This window comes from Manihot esculenta, chromosome 13, assembly GCF_001659605.2.
Source record: "Manihot esculenta cultivar AM560-2 chromosome 13, M.esculenta_v8, whole genome shotgun sequence".
In the NCBI taxonomy this organism is placed as follows: Eukaryota; Viridiplantae; Streptophyta; class Magnoliopsida; order Malpighiales; family Euphorbiaceae; genus Manihot; species Manihot esculenta.
In genome coordinates, this window is record NC_035173.2 from 5,611,236 (window position 1) to 5,633,340 (window position 22,105).

The following is a 22,105-nucleotide window of genomic DNA, read 5'->3' on the forward strand; positions in this document are numbered from 1 at the left end:
CTCCAAGTAAACAACGTGCTTGGCATTTCTTCCTTCCCTGTATTATTAATTTTTTAATTACACGCATAGTCATTTCATAAAATTAAAATTAAATTTTATTTATATAAATTGATTCATTAAAAATAAAATATTTTTAATAAATATTAATTTTATTAAATTTTTAACTTCACTTAAGGAGAAAAAATTCAAAATTTAATTCATATAAATAATAAAAATCAACCAGTGAAGGCGGATATAAATATTTATATTTTTTTTTTTTAAAAATATATTGAATCATTAATTTTTCAATTATAATGAATTTATTTCGATTAGTAAAAACTTTATAACCATCCCAAATTATTTATAAAACTTTACTTCGATTATATTTTAAATATTAATTAACGGAATTTTATATAATTAAAAGTTTAAATATTGAATTTTTTAATTATAAAAATTAAATAATAAATATTTAATAATTAAAATTAATGAAATATTAATGTTAAAAATAAAGAAATTAAATTATAAGTTTTATAAAATTTAAAGGGTTATATGGTAATTTATTATATTTAATTATACAATAATTTGGGAATGGAAAAAGAAAGGTCAACTGAAATTAATGTTTGAACAGAAAAATACAAAGACAACACTGTTCACTGCTGACAGAGACAAATGCAGCTTTATGGTGAGGATGGTCAGCCGTCATTAACAGTCACGCCGTTAACTTTAACCCCAAAAACAGACTATCCACCGGAAACAGACAAAAACGATAAAAATTGGAAATTTTTACAAAAACTGCTACCATCAGAGTATGAACTCTCGCCGTGTAATTCAACAAAACGTGATTAATTTTTTTTATTAAATTTTAATAAAAGTTTGATTAGATTATTACATACACCCCATCAAACGCGGGATCGATTCTTCCACACCCAACTGGCTTATTCTATTGGCTATTGCAAAAAATACAGTAGTGGAGGCATGTACAGGAACGTACGGTGACTTGGTGATGGAGACACTGGAAACCGAGAAGAAATTGAGACTTTTTCTTTTTTACAGAGAGAGAGAGGAGAAGATATAGAATGGTCAAAACATTACCCTTGGCTCCCGTCAATGGTGGATAAACCTCTTTTTAAACAATCTCTTTCTCTGTCAAAAAGGCTCTCTGGATTCTCACTCTTTCTCTCTCCGTGTGGGCAAAGGTCTCTCTTTTTCTTGCTGGGTCGTTGAAGGGTTCTTTGAAGGAGTTTTGAGCTTCTTTTGTCCGAAGAAAGCTGAATTTTGTTAAATATTGTTATTTGCTTTCTGGGTTTTCTTCCAATCTTGGTGGAGAGAGAAATGACAGTAAGTTTTGCCCTTTCTATTTTTTCCCTAAATTGTTGGTTATTTGTGTTTTATGTTTATTTGGTTTGGGTTATTTTCATTGTTTGCTGTTTGGTTGCTGAGAAAGTTGTAGAAGAAAAAGAAAATATGCCCTTCTGGTTTCTGAGGACCAAAAACAGCATCTATAATCTTTGTAGATTATGTTAATTTGCAATGCTCTTCATTGGCAATGTTGGGCTTTCTTATCTGGCGTTGATTGTCACATGGTTGCACTGGTTTTCTGTTAATCTGAGTTTGCTTTGATTGTCTGTTCTTGGGTATGAATTACATGGATTGGAATTAGTACTGAATTTTTAACAGTACACCTGATAGACTCGAAAAAAAAAAAAAAAAAAAAGATGAATAATCTTAATAGCGTAGAGAAACAATAATTTCTACAAACTATTAGGTAAATTGGCAGTTTGTCTGTCTTAGTTTTGTTTGTATTGCTTGATGTATTAGCTTGCAAGGGAATCATGGAATGCAAATAAACTAAGAAAGGAAATGTATACAAATTAGGTGGATATCAACATCAGACATAACCCAATCACCATAATTGGAAATTATTACTAATCTCAAGAGCTTACGCAATAATAATCCTAATTTTAGAATATTGTGGCTGATAGGATTAACTGGTTTTCGTTTGGTTTGTGACAGTTCTCAATACACTCTCTGTTGGATCATGTTGCCCTTGATTTAAAGGAATCTTTCCCCCTTGGGATTGAGACATTGATTGATTTGATAAATGTCTTGCATATTAAGTTCAGGTTCAGGCTGAAACATTATTGGACATGCATGATGCATCAACTTTACTTGAAAATTTAAGCCAGCTGTTCTTGTTTATGAAAGATGTTTAACTTCAGTTCCTTATTTAAAATGTTTTTTTTTTTGAAGTTTTATGCCAATAAACTGAATTTGCCTTAATATTATACAGTTTCTTTAGCTGTCTAAAATATGTTATGTTGTTAGAAGGTGAAATGTGGTTTTGTTTGGGCATATTAGGAATAGGATTATCAAATTTTTTTATAAGAAAATTGCAACTGGGCGTGGCGTAACTTATTATTATTGTTTCAAAATAAACCTTTTGGTTTTATTGGCTATGAATCTTTTTGTATGTAGAACTGTGAAATTTGATAATCAAAATACTTATATCATCCCTTTCTTGCATGGATGTCTGAATTTCTTTATAGAATACAATTTCTGTAGGTATTGTCAAGAACACTTTAGGTCTAATGAAAATAAATAGGTTTGTCTCATAACATACGTCGAAATTGTCAATAGCAAACAGCATGCAATTTCGTTGCATTTCTCTTTTAACATAAGAGGCATGCTCCTTTTACTTGTTTGGTTTCTGTATTTACAACTGGAGCCAAGGGCCCGGATGCACTGCTTCATTCACAGAAAGATGAGAGGAAGAAGGGGTGGTGTAAAAGGGGTTTCTCTTTTGCACTCGTGTAGTTTACTTCTTTTATTGTCTCAGTAATTGTATAAGGATTAAAGAACATGTAAAACAATGAAATTTGGCTGTTAGGTTAGGACACAGTCTTGATTTTATATCTGCATGAATTAATTGAGCCATTCTCATTTGGTAGACTGATGGTTTGATTGTTCAGGGACTTTAGGTGACAGTTGCTTGATTAGAGTTTCCTTTCTTATTTGTGAATGCTGGTCAAGGAAGTCTACACAATTCATTCTTATGCTTCACCAATTAGCTAACATAATATGTACTATGGAAAACAGGTTCTTCACTATTTATTTGATGGTGCTCTTTTTGAATTTGTTGAAATATGGAATTTCTAAAACAAGCTAGCGTCTTGACTTTTGGTGATTGTATGGTTTGACTTTCTATTTTTGGCATTTTTCTGTACCTGAGCAGTCTCAAATCTTTGGTATATGTTGACAAAAGATTGGTAATCATTTTCCTCGTAAAATTTTATGGTCTTGATGCTATTATCACCATGCCTCCATGGTAGGTTATTTCTGGAATCTTGTGAGCTCAGTTTTTGCCTTTTCTGATGTTTTATAACTTTGCTCCAGCAAAGTACCACATATCTTACTAGGATCGACTGGTGCAGGCTATAGATGTGCATAGAAAACTTGTTAATCCCTATTTTTCTCACCCTTAACTCTCATTTGAAATTCTTTCATACAAAACTTACTTTTGTTAAGAAGACAACGGTTGTTTCTCTTTTAAGAAGATAACTTCTTAAGAAAGTTGAATTTGCGAGCGTATGGATTAAAGTTTTCTTGAATTAGTTTGTTGATCCAAATATAATAAACAGTGCTGGGTTTTTGTGGAATGACAATAATGAGCAATGAAGGTAGTAGAAATTATCAAACTATCTGAAACTAAAAAAACATGAAGGCATGAAATTGACAAGAGTTACCATCGTTTTCCCCTAGCTTTTATATAACGAAAATAAGGAAGTAGATCAACATTTTCAGATTAGCTTTCTACGTCACCAAGGGAGCTGGAGAATGATTTTTTTTTTCCTTTGTAATAATTTTAGTGTGCTGTAGTTGTGCTTCCTCTCAAGCAAAACAGAGAACATCATCCTGATAAAGTATAGGTGCTTGGTCAACTTAATACAGTGATTAGCCAAATAAGAATAGTAACAAGAATCCAAATGCACGACAAGCAAAAGGGTCAATGGAAGGATTGAAATGGTATACTTCAATTCAAGATTATAACTTTTAGTGGCACAGAGAGAATGAAGCAACACACAACTACTGAACTTCAATTCATAAGTTCTCTAAAAATTGGCCCTTTGTGGTTGCAATTTTTTTTTCTCAGTTGCTAGTTTGCTACCTCTGAGGTGAAGCATGGGTAGCGTGCATGGATCGCACATCTGTCAGAAGGTGAATAAACTAATTACACTTCACAGCACACAGGCATGCTTGATATGCAGACGGAAGGATTAGTTCTTCTACTGTATTTGATGGATTTTCTTACCTTGGTTTTGCACTTGTAATTCTAACTAGAAGAAGTACTCATAGGTTGACAGCCCAAATTTGGTCAAGGCTGTTACAGTGGTACTTGTTTCATAATTGTTCTATAATTTTGTCATCTTGATCCCTAATTTTAGTTTGATTTGTTTCTTTAACTATATCTAATGTCACATGATGAATGAATGAGTTTGGAGATTGAGCTAAAAATTTTTCAGAATAGGAGATATCTGTTGACTTCCCTTAGATTGAAAACCCAACTTGTCGGCTTTTCTTTGGTTTTTCTGTTAAGCTATTTGAAAATCCTGAAAAGGACTCCACAAGAATAGATTGCATGCAGATATAAAGTTAACTCTTTTGCTGGGTATTAAAATGGCAGTTACTTATCATCATCAGCTCCTCCTTCTCCTTTTCATGTTAACCTTTTCTGCTGATGAGAAAAACACAATCTCAGCTCAAGTTCTGAGGCACAATTTGAAGTAATATTGATATGTAGCTTACAACTAGAGACATGAAATGTCTGAAAGCTAATTTGCTCTATGTCGTAATATTATTGTATAATCTTAGGTTAAACACATTTTCTAGCTGTGATTGCATTCATGCACACATTTGCTGCAAAAATATAACATGTTCAATCAAGAATTCCATTTTTTGTTTTTCCAAATTTTTTTATCATTGTTTGCAACATTTCCCTTAAATAGCAAATAAATTTCTCCAGACTAAGTTACGCTGTGAGTATGATTTGAGTTGTTTTAAATCATTAGCACAAACAGAGTAAAACATGAATAATGTGCTGCATTGGTGCACAATGGCCTATATCATATTCTGAGTTCTGGAAATAATAAGGTATATGGTTTCATGGTGGTGCAATGCAGCCTCTCTCCTTTTCAGATATTTGAAGCTACTTTATTGATTCAGTTCGCTTCACCCCATCTGTAAGACTGTAACCCTGCTTATAAAAGAAAATTCTATAATAAGCAATATGATACCTTTTAACTTTATGAAAATGATTCACTGATCCTGATAGATGAACTGTTGGATTTTTTCAATGTTGAACCCCTCCCCTCCTTTTACAGATTACATTCTGGATAAATAATATATTTTTGTTGTGGCAGCAACGTTCGCATGTGCCAAAGTTTGGCAATTGGGAAAGTGAAGAGAATGTTCCTTACACAGCTTACTTTGAAAAGGCTCGAAAGGGTCGAGGTGGGAAGATGATAAATCCAAATGATCCTGAAGAGAATCCTGATTTAAGCTCTGATGATGCAGCTCCAGCTCAAACGCCTCCTTCTGGAGGCAGAGTCATGGAGGAACCAACAGGGCAGGGGGCTGTTAGACAAGCACATGAGCGTCGAAGGAGCAAGGAAGATGGTGAATTCAGACAGTTTACTGAGTCTCCAGCACGCCATGACAACATGAATATGGTAGTTGGCAGTGAGCCTTCCCCATCGCGTTATGGTGGCCGTGGAGTAAGCTACGGTGAAGCCCACAGACAAACTGGAAGACCAAGTGCAAAAAGCGTGGGGTCTGAAAACAGCATGGAGCGGTCCCCACTCCATCACAAGGCCAGGATCTCAGGGAGAGGTAGTGGGGCTCCATCTCCTGCCTGGGAAGGAAAAGGTTCATCTGAAAGTAGCTATGGTACTCCTGGAAGATCCCGATTGAAACCAAAAGGCAGTGAAAGTGTAATTCTTCTCTCTTATGCCCCAGACTATTATTTAAGTAGTCATTTGACTGTTTGCTGATCTGTTAGTAAATAAGTAACTTTCTTCTTCTTATTATTATTATCATCATCATTATTATTGTGCATTATGATCTTCTTCCTTCAGAAGTTGAGTGCAAACAGTCATAACTTGAACTTAGCTTATCTTGTTGACAATCTGAAATTGTCCTTTCAGGACAAATTTGCTTCTCAAGCTACTTTAATGCCTTTCCTCTTATCAAATATGAACTCATAGTGCAAGGATCGAGGATTATAATGAATTACCTTTCAGTTTTGTTTTTCTTGGGTATCTTGGGTGCTGGTCGGCATCAAAATTTAGGGTCAAAAATGCACTTTTTAAAAAAAGTATAATTAGATATTTAAAAAAAAGCATTCTTCTTAACAATAGTTCTAACAAAAACGCCATATAGACCCTTAATCCTTGCTGAAATAATGTTTCTGTCTGTTGTTTTTGATGTGTCAGCCTGATAAGGGTGCTGCTGTTCCAAAATTTGGTGAATGGGACGAGAACAACCCTGCATCTGCTGATGGCTATACTCACATTTTCAACAAAGTGAGGGAGGAGAGGCAAATCGAGGCAGGTAAAGTCCCTGGCACGCCAACCAGGTCATCTATAAGCAATGCTCGGAAACCAACCCCCAACAACAGCTCCAAGGTATACCATCATTCCATCTATATTCAAGTTCTCTGGTCTGCATACTTTCAGATTAAGATATCATCATTTGCATAATATTATTTGATATCATTTTCAAATTTTCAGAGTTGCTGCTTTCCATGGGGCCGAAAGTGATGTCTTTGAGTAATATTTGTGGACTACGAGTTGTGTGGAACTTGTAAATACTTTGAAGGCTCTATTCATGCAGAGTAACTCCTTTGAGTATATTCCTTCTATATAAATGCTTGGCTGTTTATGATGATAAACAATGTATTTCTGGAAACATGTTCTTGTTCTTGTTCTTGTTCTTGTTCTTTTCGGTCTTATTGTTTTCACTTTAAGATTTGTCACTTGCAGTAGCTTTCACAGCTATATTTGTCTGGCAAGGATCAGATACAAATTCTTTAATTCTAATCTAGATGTAATGTTTTCTTTGTTGTCTTCCTCGTGCATCGATTTTGAGGGATATGTAGACGAAAACTGCAGCCTTGCCTTCTCCTATAAAATAGTTAACAGGATAGAAAAATTTTCATTTTTTCTCAGGTTGTTGATGTTTCCTCATATTTGTGCTATGTGAAGTGCATTTGCTGCAATCTGAGGCACAATTTCGCCATGTGAAGGGCATTTGCTACAGTACCACCTGACCGTAGGTAGGGACTCTGTTAATCGGTTATCAGTTATTTAATAACAGAGATTATTTAATTTTCTTTCGGCGCTCGTATGTCTCGCGGTTGTAGCACAAAATTTTTTTAAAAACTTTGCCAAATTATTATTATTTTTTAAACTTGATCTTAATTTAAAAAGATAAATTATCATAAGATTTTATAATTTATCAAAGTTAACTATTTAATTTGTATTTTAAAGTTCAATTAAAATAATCATATTTTTCATTAAATATTTATATTAGATTTAATATCTATACTTTTAAGTATAAATTATAGTTATTCTTAAAAAAAATTATATTTGAATTATGGTTTATTTTAATTAAAGTTAAAATAAGTTAGATTTTAATAAAAATCTAACATAATACTAAATGGTTTCATTCTAGAAAATAAAGAGATATTTATATTATTTTTTATAAATAAAATTAAATAATTAATTTTAACAAAATAATGACGTAATAATAATAATGGAGAAAAATATGAACTTTTTATACTTTATCAAAATCAGCTATTTATTTTATATTGTAAAATCGAACCCTAAAAAAAATTAATTAATTTGGTTTAACATTCTATACATATATTACATATAAGTTTTAACTAAATATTAAAGAGTAAATTATAATTATGAATAATATTTTATTATTTTAACATAATGGTAGATAGATCTGAATAAATTTAAGAGATTTATCGATTCCATTTAAAAAAAAAAATTTAGTTAAAATTATATTTTAATTTTTATATTTTTTTAATTTTATTTGATTAATAATTAAAATAATAAAAATTAATTAATCAATTTTAGTGAAAATAGAGATATGCTAGTTAGAACAATTTATCCAAATCAAAATTAATTAACAATTTATCCAAATCAAAATTTGAATTCCAAAACACCCAACATTGAAAACTAATCCGATTACTCTGATTTGAAAATTGTTTTGGGGAAAGTTATATCCTAAAACCGATATCAGTTTTAGTTAGAGCAAACATCCTGTGTAGGCCATTAGATGAGCTTACTTTGAGATCTTGACCCTACAATAGATCGGGTAAATTATAAGTTAGCGCCAAAACTTGGCGGTAAGGCGAAAATTTAAAATTTCATAAAACTAACGGTGGATTCAAAAACAACACTTTAATCCCTAAAAACAACAAACACAGACTTTCTCTCTCTCTCTCTCTCTCTCTCTCTCTCTCTTTGTGTAAGATCTGGATGTTAGAGTTGAAAGGAACAGAGGGCTTCTCATTTTATGCACAAGTCTCAGGTACTCCACCTCCATCTCTACCTCTGATTTGAGTGTCCTTTGTTCATGCGGGTTGCTATTTAGTTCAGTTCGGCTGCTATTCTGTTGTAGAATCTGAAACAGTTTCTGGGTAATCTTACTTCTCTCGTATTTTTTCCAGGAAATTGAGTGGTTTCACATCTTGTAACATTATCAGACATGACCCAATTCCAATTATTCTCTAAAATTCCCCCTTTTCTTATCTTCCCCTAAAATTTTCCGCTTAATTGAGCTGTTACGGCTTAAAATTCAAGAAAAAATAATGGATTACGACCTACCCATATAGATCTCAGCTCTATTTTCCAATTTGAACATCTGAAATCAGTAAAAGGAAGTTCAATAGCTTGATATTCAGTTGTGGGCTCTTCAATATCTGTCTTTTCTCTATATTTGTGGTGGCAATTGGTTAATTATGGTGAGAGAGCAAAGGTTGGAGTCTTTTTACACTCGCCTTCGCGAGTCAGTCTCGGCTTCTTCGCTCTCTCCTCTGCTTATATTTCCCTCGACTTCTGATGTTGATTCCCTATGTGCTCTTAAAATCATATTTCACATCCTTGAATCTGATTCTGTCCGCTACTCTTGCTATCCCGTCTCCTCTTTCCAAGAAATTCATAAATTTGCTGGCCCTGACTTGAGTTCACCTTCAAGTGAACCCATTTCAATCCTATTAATTAATTGGGGTTGCCAGCGTGATTTGCGGAGGTTACTCAATTTAGGCCCTGGGGCGCGTGTTTTTGTCATTGATAGTCACCGCCCTATCCATTTGCATAACCTGAGCGAGCAGAATGACAGTGTGATTGTGCTTCACACCTATGATGATGAACATCAAGCTGATTTGGCTTATGACTTTGATGTTTCGGCTTTGGCTAATGCAAGTGAGTTGAATAGTGATGATGAGGATGGCGATAGTTCAGATAGTGAAGAGGAGGAAGACAGTGAAAGTGAAGGTGAAGAGAATGGGAGCAGTGGGTCAAGGAAGCGAAGGAGGGTTGCAAAGGAGAATGAAGACGACCCAGTTCAGCTTTTCAGGAAATTGAAGAAAGAATATTATCACATGGGTACTTTCCATGGAAGGCCTTCCGGGTGTTTGATGTTTGATTTGTCACATTCTTTGAGGAAGAACACAAATGAATTGCTTTGGTTGGCTTGTGTTTCACTAACTGATCAGTTTGTTCATGAGAGATTAACGGATGAGAGGTATCAAGCCGGGGTTATGGAGCTTGAGCAGCATATCAATAGTTCAGGTAATTTGGAGGCTGTTTCTATGGTGACTCTCAAAGATGGAACAAAGATTCGAGCCCCTGAATCATCAAGGATAGCATATGAAGATGAGCCAAGACTTATGTTGTTAAGGGAGTGGAATTTGTTTGATTCAATGCTATGTTCTTCATATATTGCCACAAAATTAAAGACTTGGAGCGACAATGGAATGAAGAAGCTGAAGCTTCTCCTTGCAAGAATGGGATTTGCACTTGTGGATTGCCAACAGAAGTTTCAATACATGAATCTTGAAGTGAAGAGAAAGATGAAAGATGAATTTGAACGGTTTTTACCTGAATATGGGCTTAATGATTTTTACTACAGGAGTTTCTTGAGGCTTCATGGGTATAGCTCCAGGGTTTCTGCAGCAGATGTGGTCTATGGGGTTACTGCATTGCTCGAGTCATTTGTTAACTCTGATGGCTCTTGTGCTTCTAAGCAGTTTGGGGAGGCATATGATGCACTGTCCTTGAATAATCTGGATAAGCTGAAATCTGGAATGCAACAAGCGATCAAGGTACAGCGATCAATTCTCAGACAAGGAAGTACAGCAATCACAAAAAGTGGTTCTATCAGAAGTGGAAGAAAGTTCAGATGGGTAAAGCTTGAGGATTCAGTGGACGCTAAGTTGTTGGGATACCCACAGGCTTTGACAAAATTCTGCTATTTTCTGATGGATGCCTTGAGAGAGAAAGGAGCTAGAGCAAAGCCCTTGCTTTGTGCATGCTTATCACAAGAGCCAAACAAGATGTTGATCGTTGGGGTTTGTGGAAAACCTCGACTTGGTGCAGTTCAAGGAAATGCCTTTGGCGTTGCATTCAGAAATGCAGCCGAAGAAATTGGAGCTGAGTTCTTTCATGAGTTGTTTGAATCCTCATGGATTGTTTTAGATAAAGGTGCAGTTAATAATTTTATGATCAGATTAACTGAAAAGCTATGATGGAGAACTGTCTAGTGTCTAGATATATCTCTTATTTTTCTTTTCTTTCTTCTCTAATTGCCCTGCTCTTTCCCTACAACAGTAGCTGTGCTGTTCTTGGGGGAGGATAACATATATGCTGTGTCTCTGAATTCTTATTCCTGCCATGTCTGAAATGATTCATAAATGCGAAGTCAAATTTGATTACAGTCCAAGAATTTGTTTCTCTATTTTTGCTATTACATAGTAATTGTTCAGTTCAAAAGATGCACGAAATTGCTACTTATGTTGCTCAATGTCAAGCATTGAATGTGTCTCATAATTCTTGCACTGCTATTGTTGTCAAACGTGAAACTTTTTTATGATATTTACGTAAAAATCTCTATGATTTCCTATCTTCAGTTGTTTTTGAAGTGTTGAAGAGGTTGTATAACACAAGGATAAGAATGGTCATCTTTAGATTACACTGCTATGTAGAATATTCTACTTTTATGTACTAACTCTGCATTGCACGTGCAAGGTAAATATATATATAGGCCAAAATGGTCCACTTGTTATTGTGAAAACTGAAAGGCTCCATTTCAGAAAGGCGAGGTTTTTTTCACTTTGCTTTCATTCCTCTCTCTTTTTTCTGTTGTTCAGGCCATTCCTAGTTTCATGTAAAACAGGTTGCCCAAGAAAATAAAAAGGTGCTCAATGATATGTTTCTATCTGGGTGCACGAATCGATTTTGAGAATTTTAAAAAGGAGACTATTTTCGATATCCTTGAAAAAAGTAGTTGTTAAGAAATTGGTTTCCTCATAGCCGCTGTAATAGTTATTTCAAACAGATTTAAACTAGATCTTAACCATTATTCAATAATTATTAAAGTTAGGCTTTTGGTTAAAAAAAATTTAATTTTATGAGTTTTTATATTTATAATTTAAATTTTTAAATCCCAATTCAAAAAAAAATTTAAATTTTTAATTTTAAATAAAAGAATTTAATTTTTAAATTTATTATAATTATAGTAATTTTTTAAATTAATTTTAACTATATTTAAATTAACTCATGTGCCATACCATTTGTATTTATTTTTATTATATAAGTAATTTAATTAATTTGAATTAAATTTTAATTAAAATTTTAAGCTTTTAACATATTTAAAATTTTCAATTAAAATTTTTATTTGAATATAAGAGAATTAAATATTTTAATTATATAATTTAAAATTTTCATATAATTAAAAGTTTAGAATTTTAATTGAAATTTAATGCAATTTAATTAAGTTATTTATGTGATAAAAATAATAATATGTAATATTAAATTAATTTAAATTTGATGAAAATTAATTTAAAAAATTACTATAATTATAACAAATTCAATAGTTAAAGTTTTTTGATTAAAAGTTTAAGTTATAAATATAAAAAATCTTAATGTTTTTATTTTTTAGTCAATAAGCTTTAAAGTTATTTTGGAGAAAAAAATTATTATTTAATTTTTATGATATAAAAAGGTTTATTAGTTGATTTTTTAGTTTTAAAAAATATATTTAAAATGTATTTGATATTTTAACTATTAAATATTATAAAAAATTTAAAATTTTTTTGATATTAAAAAATTAATTAATAAATTTTTAAAAATTTAAGAGACTAATTAATAATTTTTTTAGAATTATGAAAATTAAATAGTAAAATATTTTATAATAAAAATAATTAAAAAAATTTTTTAATATGTTTTTTAAAATTAAAAAACTAACTAATAATTTTATTCATATAATAAAAAAATAATTATCCTTATTTTTAATTTATTTATTATTAGTTTTGAGAAAATTATAACATATTATCTAAAGAGTATTAAAAAAAATTAGAATTTGATTTACAATTAATAATTTAAGGACTTGGGTGACTCACCTAGTCACGTTAATGAATAAACTGGGAATTAAAAAAATGTAAATTCTACTGACTTTATAATAATTGTTTTAAAAATTAAAATGCATTGAATTATTTATTATTTTTTAACACAAAATTAATAAATAAATTGGATTAAATTAAATGAAATTAAATTCTTGTAAGTCTAGAGATAAACTGTAAGGAAATTTCACGCGTCAACCGGTCAAGGCAGAGCAGGAAGCGCTGACGAAAGCCATGAGATATGTTGAAAAGCACGCGCTGGAAATGCAATGCAATGATAACGTAACAGTTTATGAGTGGTGCCACGTGGACACAGTTGGGCCTTACCGACTCGTTTGTTACAGACCCAGAAAATGAAAAGCATGTTTCTTTGCGTTTTACCTTTCAGTCTTCTCTTCGTTCTTCTTCCCTTCCCTGTTTTAAACCCTGGAAATTGGACGGGGAAGAATTCGATCTCTTTCCGATCATCGACCTTTTTTTTATGTATACGCTAATTGATTTGGTTTGCGTGGTCTTAGATTGAAGGTTCGATTCTCTCCTTCCAAGTTTTTTTTTTTATCTCTAAATTGTCATATCTGTTTCAATTAATCAGCGGATTGGCCTTTTGATCTGCATTTTTTTGCCAATTTTCTTTAATTTTCTATTTAGATTGGTTTTCTTGTAATTATTATTGGTGTTTGCCTTGATTACGTCTCAGTGGGTATTTTTTTTTTATAAATGGAAATCATTGTTGATTAATAGCGTGATTTATGAATACTGGGGTTTGGTATTTGAATTTCTGCAGAAAAGAAAGGAAAATTTGTTGGTCATGAAATTGAAATTTTAAATTTCGGAAGCACAAAACATTAAAGGTAGGAACTAACTATCTGACTGTATTTCTGTACCATTAATCTTTTTTGGCATTTACTTTAACCGACTTAGGATTTTCATTTTGTTGAAAAGAAAAGGAAACTACCTGGTGAATGCATTTGTTAAAAGCCTTGACTCTTCCCTTTTATTTGGATTGTTTTTTCAAGGTTTTGAAGGCTGCAAATTTTTATAGCAAGATTATTGAGCATGAGTACTCAAGCTCAGGGAGTGAGAGGCCCTACCTTAAGGGGGTATCGGAGGAGGAAGACAATGCTGGACTTAAATGTGCTTCCAAGTGAAAGCAGGGATCAGGAAGGAACTTCAACTCAGGATGTGCAGCATGGAGAGCAAGCAAGCCAACAAGGCCAGCCTTTACCACCTGCTACTATTGATGTTGAGGCTTTTGATGATGACGTTATTGAATCTTCACCAAGGGCTTTTGCTGAAGTATGTTTTCTGTTTCTCTCCCCCTAACCATTAGTGTTCATATTCTGATGTGTTTATTTTCTTGTCAGGCCAAGAGTAATGCTCGAAGAAACAATGCCCAAAGAACTCATGGAAGTGCTGTTGTAGTTGATGTAGATTCAGGTAATATGACATTTGCTTCTCCCTTTTAATATTTCGTTCCACAGAAACTATGTGGCATCATATAGTGCTTATTCAGTGATATTGATTGGAAGTGCTGTTTCTATATTTACTTGTTCTGTCAACTGAAGTGTGTATGTTGCTTGTTCCAGGACAAACAACTAGGTTGACTTATAATAACCATAACAAGCGCAGACGACTTCTACCAAACCAAACAATTATCAACTGTGAACATTATGTAAATTTGGAAAGCAGTGGCAGCTCTACAGTAATATCTGAAAGTGTATGCCTATGCTCCGCTTCTCTACCTCTCATGGTCATTGTTTTATTGTTATCGGGTTTTAGCTCAGCATGCTATATTTAAAGATGTATCATATGCTTTATACTATTAAGGTTAATGATTGGCTTGACTCACTCTTAATTTATCTTCATAGTTGTTGGTGTTTCTATCTTCACTCTATATTTTTCTTTGGCAATTTTGTTAAAAGCTTTTGCAAAAAAATTTTATTTGGGAACGTTAAATGTGGTTATATCTGTAGAAATGTTGATTTGCTGTTGGAGTTATAATTTTATTTTTATTTATCAACTTTATGATTAATTGCATTTAAAGGATGGAAAAATTGTTTACGAAATGATTGGACATGTTCATTTCACTGCTTTTAAGGAATTTTTTGAAGGTGTGAGGCTTACTGTTATATTTCATTTGCAGGGAGATAATGCACCATCAGCACCTTCACTTCCAAAGGAGCCAACCTTCAACTGTCCAATTTGCATGGGCCCATTTGTTGAGGAGACATCAACAAAATGTGGGCATATTTTCTGTAAGGCTTGCATTAAGGCTGCAATTAGAGTACAGGCAAAATGTCCTACCTGTAGGAAAAAAATCTCGGTTAAGAACCTTATCAGGGTGTTCCTTCCAGCAACCAGTTCATTGTGATGCTCATGACCAATTGGTTTTTCATGCAAGTTTTTTTGTAATTCCTGTGGTCATTAGTAGAAAAGAAACATTACTTACAGATGTCCAATATATTTATAGTACAAAAAGAAATGATGTTATGTTCAAGTATTTTGATGTCTTCTCTCTTTTTGTTTTAAGAAACAGGCTTTTATTATGGGAGGTACCAAATGTGTTTCATGTGTTTGTTTTTCATTATGAATACATTCTCTTTTATCTCCATTCTGTCATCTCAAGGTGATGAGAAAAACCATTTTCTGCAGCAGGGTTGATAGAACCAGCTTTGGGATTGAGAGATGAAACACTGGGTGTAGCATGTCTGTGGATTCGGGCTTTCTAGCTTTTTGGTGCCAAAAAGTTTTAAAAAAAATTTGGGAAAAGGGGTGGGATGAAAGATTTTATCAAACCACATGGCGGTTAAAATTAAATTTCATATGTTAGTTTTAAAATTTTGTTAAAATTGCACTTAAAATGAAAAAAGTTGAATATTTATTATTTACGTTAAGGTGTTTGGATTAAAATATAAAAATGTGTAGATGTTGATGCTAAATTGGTCTTTTTTTTTTAAGTAATTACTAATTAGCCACTGTTTTTCATTTAGATTGAAAGATAGAAAATATAGAGGGAAAATAAAATAAATATTTATCTTAAAAAATATTTATCTAAAAATATGAAAGGAAAGTCATTTTATTAATAATAAAATTATTATTTTATTCTTTTTTCTTAAAAAATAAAATGTAGACTTATGTTATTATTATTATTTTCACTCTCATCTCACTTTCTCTAAATTAAGAGAAAATATGTAGTATTTATATGTATATTATTCTTCTCTTCAATTTTCTTCCGATCAAAATCTGATAGGAAGAAAAATAACTAACATTTTAATATTTTTTTGCTTAATACATCACAAAAAAATGTGAGTACAAGATTTTCATACCCTACCATTTCTATTGTTATTTTAGCTTTTGGCGTCTATCCAGTAAAAAATTATTATTTAATTTCAACAATTTAATAAAATTAATTATTCTATCTTTATATTTAGAACACATTTATTTAAATAAAAAATTTCACAAAAATTCAATTTATTTTTTTTATTAATTTTTTTTAAATGAAACAATTTGTTTATTTTTTGAGATATAAAATTTTTATTTTTTTAAAAAAGAAATCATACATAATTAAATAAAAATTTATTTAAATTTATTTTTTATACAAATCATGCCAAATAGAGAGATTATTTAATCATTCCTAAAATCACAAACTATTATGTGTTTATAATTTTAAAATTGCCAAAAGTTTAAATAATTATAGTTTTGAGATTATGAAAACTAGATGATTGTTTTTAAAACTATAGAAAGTAATTAAATATTACAGCATTTTAATTATTTTATAGAGATTAAATAAAAATAACTAAATAATAAACAATTTTAAAAAATAATGATTGACTAAAGATTCTTAAAATAAAGAGAAACAACGATTAATCTAAATTATAAAAATTAAATAGTAATTTTTATTATTGCATTTTGGTAGTTTTCACTATAAAAGTGCTATAATGATGACTTCAAAAAAAAAAGAGCTATAATGATAACTGTATTAACTTTTCCATCCTAATAAATCTATAACTATCTTTTTAAGATCAAATCAATCCCTTCTCTATCAAAAACTTAAAATTGTGTGACATATGCAAAAAAATTTAAAAAAATGAAATAAACAAATTTAATAATGATGGTAAATGCTCATTTTTCACCTTTGTACTTTTAAAAAGTTTAATTTAGCCATTTTTTTATTTTTTATTCAAATTAGCTTAAAAATTTCAACTAAACTCAATTTATCTTCAAAATTTAGCCTAAATTTATTGAAATTAAGCTCAATTTCATGATTATTGGACTAAATTCTTAATTTTCTTTTTGATTTAGTCAATGATTGAAGAAGCTAAGTTTCTCAAATCTCTCAATCTTTGGGCTAACATTGGTTTAAATTGAAACTATTTAAATAAAAATTAAATAAAAAAAGTAAATAGGGGGGTAAAATTGAGATTTAATTCAATTGTACAATATATATACCTTGTTTTGTTCACATCTCTTTCTTTCTCCATTTAACTTTTAAAATTACAAATAAATAATAAAAAATAAAAAATTATCTAAATCAAACCTACATATAAAATAATAATAAAGTACATGTCAAATATTTCACATTTTCTAAATAAAAATTGTTCGGTGAACAGTAGAACCTACTCGGCCTTTTTATTTTAGTTTATTGCATTTAAGTCAATACTTATATACTTTAATTTTTTTTAATTGTGGAAGTAAGCACTAAAGTAATTAACTCTTAATTTAATGGGAATTTACTTGTGGTAAGGTATTTGGATATGCACCATTCTTATTCATAATTCTAAACATATTTGAGTTCATTTCCTATAGACAATTCAAATTAATCCTTTAATTTTATAAAAGTTAAATTAATTAGTCTCTTATTTTAGATTTTTCTCGACACTTGTTAAACTAATTAGTCTCTCATTTTAAATTTTAAATTTTTCTCGACACTTAATAGCACACAGAGAAATTAATTAGTAAATTTTCTAATACTTATAAATACTTTAATATGTTTTTCAAAATCAATAGACTAACCAATACGTTTTATTAAATTTGAAGAACCAAATAATAATTCTCCCTGTTTTTTAAAAAATTCCTTTTTCTTTGGAAAGTCCCTGTTTCAACTTCTGCTAAATAAAAGTAAAGTTCAAATCCTATTAGCTAAAGAGAGTTTACCAAATTAGAGAAATCAAATCCTAGAGGAGGAACATTTCTATTTTCTAACTCTCTGAAAGATGAAGCCTTTGAGAGAAGTTGACATTGCAAAGTCCTGTGTAGTTGAGCTTCCAAGAATCTGGACTAATCACTGAAATAGAAGCATAACATTGATTAATTGAGTTGGTGAGGTAAGCATAACTATTGTGAAAATAAAGTACAATTTTCTGTGTTCAAACAATGTCTTTATGTTCTCAACGCAACCTCTTACCTAATACAACAAAATCATAATATTACTTGCAAGAAATGAGAGGAAAATAAGTAGGAGAGAATCATCTCAAAAACTGGAAAAGGCACAGAAATACACTTTTTTTTTTCTATTTTATCTTGTAGATTTCCTTCTCCACTCAGTGCGGCCACGGTTTATTTCAAACCCGTCGCTTGACAATCTGAGTAGATGTAAAAAGCTTGGGCAATCCTCGTTGCCAGCAGTCGCAGTGGCAGAACCATTTGTTCCATGAAGTTCCGAATCCTCGTTAGGTTCCACACTTGTGAGGGAATCAACTACATCATCATGTTGGCATTCCCTTCTGTAATCCAAGGTGATTGTTTGCAGTTCATGCGTGTCGATGATTTCTTGAGGCATGCTCTGTCATGAAGAGACACATGAACTAGTTAGACCAAGGAGCGAAGGCCAAAAACCAACACAAACCATTCAAGATGATATTCAATTTCCAACCTCCAGAACCCATCCAATATAAGTGACATTATTAACGTGTTGATTCATGTCCAAATCTGCTCTTCTAGGCTGCAGAATTAAAAGCATGTTTACAGGTCAGAATAACATGACAGGCTTGAGATGAACCTTAATAAATTGAAAGTTTGGAATGGAGTTGTTAGAATCTAGATGAATCAAATAGCTTACCACAAGTCCTAGTTTGGAATATTGAGCAGGATCTTCTAGTTTTGCAATCTTCTTCAAGCTACTATTATTATCCTCTGGAAATGCCAATCTGTCAAATTACATATGATCCAATCATTTTATGTCTATCACAAACAAAACATTCTAAATGGTAGAGAATCGTTTGGTTATCCATTATTCCATACAATCAAGGCAATTTCCTGGAACTTGCAGCTTTCATCCTGTTAGCTAGATATACAGTCTTAGACATTAAACAAAACATGTGGCAAGAATAACAATACAAGGAAAACAAGAAATTAACCGGAAAAAAAAAAAGAATTCAGAATCTGAAACATATCAAGCAAAATAAAATTTGTTCAGATATTGACCAATCAATGATTTGGTTTGTGTTTCCATGTTACTTAACATTAGAACATCATCATCATATCAAATGGTCATTTTTACAATAGCAACAAAGAAAGAGTAGAACTGGGAGCACTGAAGCATGATAATATGACTTAGAAACTATGTCAACTTTGCACTCTTAGTATATATTCCAAGATGCTCTCATGCACTTCCATTTTTTTATGTTATTGTCTTCATGGTCTCAAAATATTCCAAACACTCTTCTACTTTCAACTTTTCTGATATTGCCGTCATGGTCTCAAAAAAAGAAAAAAACACTCATCTGCTAGGGTGTTTAAAAGATCAACCAAGTATCTGCCATAATACAATATCCAAAAGGACCTTCTAATGGTGTTCCTGGAAAATAAAGGAGCCTAAAACAGCCAGTTATAATTTGGATGTGTTTCTCCAATCATTTCTGGAGGAAAATGAATTCAGATTGTATCACATCCACATACCGATCATTTTCTGAATAGCATAGTTTTGAATATTGATGTAGACAAGCCAAGAAATGTTTGATAACATTTACTTCTAAGGTATCAAGCTTTAAATTTAAATGCATCAATTTATTAGTAGGGACAAGAGTTTCAATAATCATTTAATGCCAAAGGAAGGTACCTAATAATGCAGTAAATAATACAGCCTTGTTATTGATTATGAACCAGGATGCAGTAACATGAGACAATAAACAGTGATTTAGGCCTCATGAAAAGAAGTGGTGCCTACCTGAGTTCCCGTGGGAAGTAAACTATGAGCTCATCTCGGACATCATCCGTTACTTTTTGAAGCCGCCTAGTGTCTTGGTTCATCATCACCCACTTGCTGAAATCAAATTAAACATATAATCAACTGCCATAAGACAACTTTATTCACAAAGATTTCTGCAAAGTTCAACTTTGGACAGAGTCATGAAACCAATAATACAAACCTAAAGAGGAAAAGTGCTACAGACGTATTATTCATGCAACCAAACCAGAAAATTTTCTTGAAAATAATAAAAAAAAAACATTGTTTTTAATAGCTAAGGTTGTGCATCCTATGTTTGCAAAGCTTCACATAAAAGAATTAAAGGGTAAAAGATAAAAATGATCAATTAAATCTGAAAATCAACCCCATGGTCCTTGAATTGAGGTCCAATAAATAAGTATGCACATCCGCAGAAGACTCTGGTCTGACACAGAGTTGTCTGTAGCTTTCATCCAAGTTTGTTTCTCTGTTTCATTTTGTTTCTTTTTTCTCACTGCAAATAAAAAGAGCAGATTAGAAATGCACCTTGTGGCTCTCCCTATAAGTTGACCAGTGGCACAGTCTTTTAGAATCCAATCACGTCTGGTTCCGATTCTTCCTTCAGTTTGGCACCACGTTTCTACTTCAACAACATCACTCCTGTTTCACAAATCCATTTCTTAACAGCTGAGGGAAATTACGTCCCAAAACTTTCTCAAATGTCATTGATGAGAGAGAAATAAACCCACCAGGCAGGGTATTTGTATATTTCAATGTGCATGCGAGCAGTTACCCATATGAGATGCATTTTCCTCATTGTGTGGGTTGTAGCAAATCCATCAGTTGAAAACCCAACACTTTGAGCATGATTGCAGCCAACCTCCTAGAGAACATATTTCCCCACGAATTATACAAAAACATAAGAAAAACTACGTGATGAAAATTAAATTTCATTGACAGTCATTTTGATCTTCAGATAATGTTATTATTAGGGGGGGGAGCCATTTGGATATCCCAACCAAGTTTAATGCTTAAATGTGACACAATCAAATGGAATCCAGTTCTCTGAAAGTAATCAACCAGATCCCAGTTCTGTTGAGCAAAATCATCATTCAATAATGAAAAACAAGTACTTCTCCCAAACAAAACTTATACTATGAAAGTAACGATTTGAATCTGTTTATCAGCGTTCCTCTGCTCACGGAAATAGAAACAAAAAGACTGATAGGTAATAGTTATGGGAATCAGGAAAATTAAAGGAAAGAAAAATGACGATTTTAAGGGAGGCGGTTAAACAAACCAACAAAACAAGTGACGCACCATCTGAAAACTGCCAAATTTCATATCTTCACAAGTGCAAGTGAGAGAAATGGAAAACCAAACATTACCCAGATGCCAAAAATCACAAAATTTGCCCACAAATTCCAGAATTCAATCTAAGCAATGCACTCCACGCTACTAAGGTAAAAAGGTCAAGAATTACAGAGGTCAATAAACACTCTCAAAAAATTCGAAACTCCAAATCAAACAAAATGAACAAAGAAGAGGAAATGGAAATAGGCAAAAGAAGAAGAAGAACAACTACAAGAACAAGATTAAGACAGGTGAATAGAAATAAAATTGAAAAGAATACCTGCAAAAAGTTAGCAATGGTTTCAACAGTGGCAGTTTTATTAATCCCAACCTCATAGCTCCTGACGATAAACTTCTCCTTATAAGACAAACCATCCTCCGTCAAGCTCCCCAAGCGAAGGCGGCTGCCCAAGCTCTCACAGACGGAATCCACACGAGTGGTCCCTCCCTCAGACACAACAGCCTGAACAATGGAGCTCTTAGATGCAGGGGAGCATGAAACGACAGCGTTGGGGCGGCGATGGAAACGAGGCCTGTTATGGTGATTGGTAAGGAATCTGCATTGGGAAGCAATGGTTTGGATTTGGTGGTCTGCATAATTACAGGGCAACTTCAACATCGTGTTTTCAAGCTTAGTTCAAGAGCCGCCTCCCTCTCCCTCTCCCTCTCTGTCTCTCTCTCTCTCTCTCGCAGTCTCTCTGTCTCTCTCTGTGTTCCCCTCGTGTCATTTTGGGTGTTATTAAAGAGAGATGACTTTCGTCGATGGGATCAGGGGGATGAGAAGGGAATGGAAACGCCACCGGGTTTATGTGGAAATAACGAGATTGCCACTACCATCACGTGCCTACGCCATTCGTTTTTTTGAACTTTTGAAGCTTTGGTTCTTTTATAATTTTACCATTTAATCTTTATAATATATA

The 22,105-nt window shown here is 32.2% G+C and overlaps 4 protein-coding genes across 6 annotated transcripts; 3 read left to right on the top strand and 1 right to left on the bottom strand.

The window, feature by feature from the left end:
• Positions 1-902: 902 nt before the first annotated feature.
• LOC110630313 (RPM1-interacting protein 4) lies at positions 903-7,100 on the top strand. Of its 2 annotated transcripts, XM_021777743.2 has the most exons (5): positions 903-1,317; positions 4,130-4,194; positions 5,397-5,966; positions 6,468-6,659; positions 6,765-7,100. In XM_021777743.2, exons 2-5 carry the CDS (start codon positions 4,159-4,161, stop codon positions 6,792-6,794), a joined length of 828 nt encoding a protein of 275 aa, XP_021633435.1. In that variant the 5' UTR covers positions 903-1,317; positions 4,130-4,158; the 3' UTR covers positions 6,795-7,100. The 2 variants fall into 2 exon arrangements, with proteins under 2 accessions (XP_021633435.1, XP_021633436.1); XM_021777744.2 differs by lacking the exon at positions 4,130-4,194 and having other exon boundaries at positions 911-1,317.
• Positions 7,101-8,124: 1,024 nt separating this feature from the next.
• Positions 8,125-10,983, top strand: LOC110629609 (cell division control protein 45 homolog). Its single transcript, XM_021776657.2, has 2 exons — positions 8,125-8,577; positions 8,717-10,983. The coding sequence occupies exon 2, from the start codon at positions 9,008-9,010 to the stop codon at positions 10,793-10,795; it is 1,788 nt and encodes a 595-aa protein (XP_021632349.1). The 5' UTR covers positions 8,125-8,577; positions 8,717-9,007; the 3' UTR covers positions 10,796-10,983.
• Positions 10,984-13,030: 2,047 nt separating this feature from the next.
• LOC110629093 (E3 ubiquitin-protein ligase RNF4) lies at positions 13,031-15,236 on the top strand. 2 transcript variants are annotated; one of them, XM_021775962.2, is made up of 6 exons: positions 13,031-13,192; positions 13,452-13,518; positions 13,684-13,963; positions 14,032-14,104; positions 14,254-14,384; positions 14,811-15,236. In XM_021775962.2, the coding sequence occupies exons 3-6, from the start codon at positions 13,724-13,726 to the stop codon at positions 15,036-15,038; spliced, it is 672 nt and encodes a 223-aa protein (XP_021631654.1). In that variant the 5' UTR covers positions 13,031-13,192; positions 13,452-13,518; positions 13,684-13,723; the 3' UTR covers positions 15,039-15,236. The 2 variants fall into 2 exon arrangements, with proteins under 2 accessions (XP_021631654.1, XP_021631653.1); XM_021775961.2 differs by lacking the exon at positions 13,452-13,518 and having other exon boundaries at positions 13,032-13,192.
• Positions 15,237-17,970: 2,734 nt separating this feature from the next.
• LOC110629092 (oleoyl-acyl carrier protein thioesterase 1, chloroplastic) lies at positions 17,971-21,908 on the bottom strand. Its single transcript, XM_021775960.2, has 7 exons — positions 21,466-21,908; positions 20,582-20,715; positions 20,379-20,492; positions 19,833-19,928; positions 18,726-18,813; positions 18,540-18,608; positions 17,971-18,449 (listed from the first exon to the last, which is right to left on the bottom strand). The coding sequence occupies exons 1-7, from the start codon at positions 21,802-21,804 to the stop codon at positions 18,183-18,185; spliced, it is 1,107 nt and encodes a 368-aa protein (XP_021631652.1). The 5' UTR covers positions 21,805-21,908; the 3' UTR covers positions 17,971-18,182.
• Between the last annotated feature and the right edge of the window lie 197 nt (positions 21,909-22,105).

Excerpts from the sequence above, each read along its gene's own strand:
- LOC110630313 (XM_021777743.2), top strand. The coding sequence starts at position 4,159 with ATGGGTAGCGTGCATGGATCGCACATCTGTCAGAAG. Across the intron at positions 4,195-5,396 it reads GATCGCACATCTGTCAGAAG|CAACGTTCGCATGTGCCAAA; the intron begins GTGAATAAACTA and ends TTGTTGTGGCAG. Across the intron at positions 5,967-6,467 it reads AACCAAAAGGCAGTGAAAGT|CCTGATAAGGGTGCTGCTGT; the intron begins GTAATTCTTCTC and ends TTGATGTGTCAG.
- LOC110629092 (XM_021775960.2), bottom strand. The coding sequence starts at position 21,804 with ATGTTGAAGTTGCCCTGTAATTATGCAGACCACCAAATCCAAACCATT. Across the intron at positions 20,716-21,465 it reads CCATTGCTAACTTTTTGCAG|GAGGTTGGCTGCAATCATGC; the intron begins GTATTCTTTTCA and ends TATGTTCTCTAG. Across the intron at positions 18,814-19,832 it reads TACTTCCCACGGGAACTCAG|ATTGGCATTTCCAGAGGATA; the intron begins GTAGGCACCACT and ends GTAATTTGACAG.
- LOC110629609 (XM_021776657.2), top strand. The coding sequence starts at position 9,008 with ATGGTGAGAGAGCAAAGGTTGGAGTCTTTTTACACTCGCCTTCGCGAG.
- LOC110629093 (XM_021775962.2), top strand. The coding sequence starts at position 13,724 with ATGAGTACTCAAGCTCAGGGAGTGAGAGGCCCTACCTTAAGGGGGTAT. Across the intron at positions 13,964-14,031 it reads CACCAAGGGCTTTTGCTGAA|GCCAAGAGTAATGCTCGAAG; the intron begins GTATGTTTTCTG and ends TTTTCTTGTCAG. Across the intron at positions 14,105-14,253 it reads TGTAGTTGATGTAGATTCAG|GACAAACAACTAGGTTGACT; the intron begins GTAATATGACAT and ends TGCTTGTTCCAG.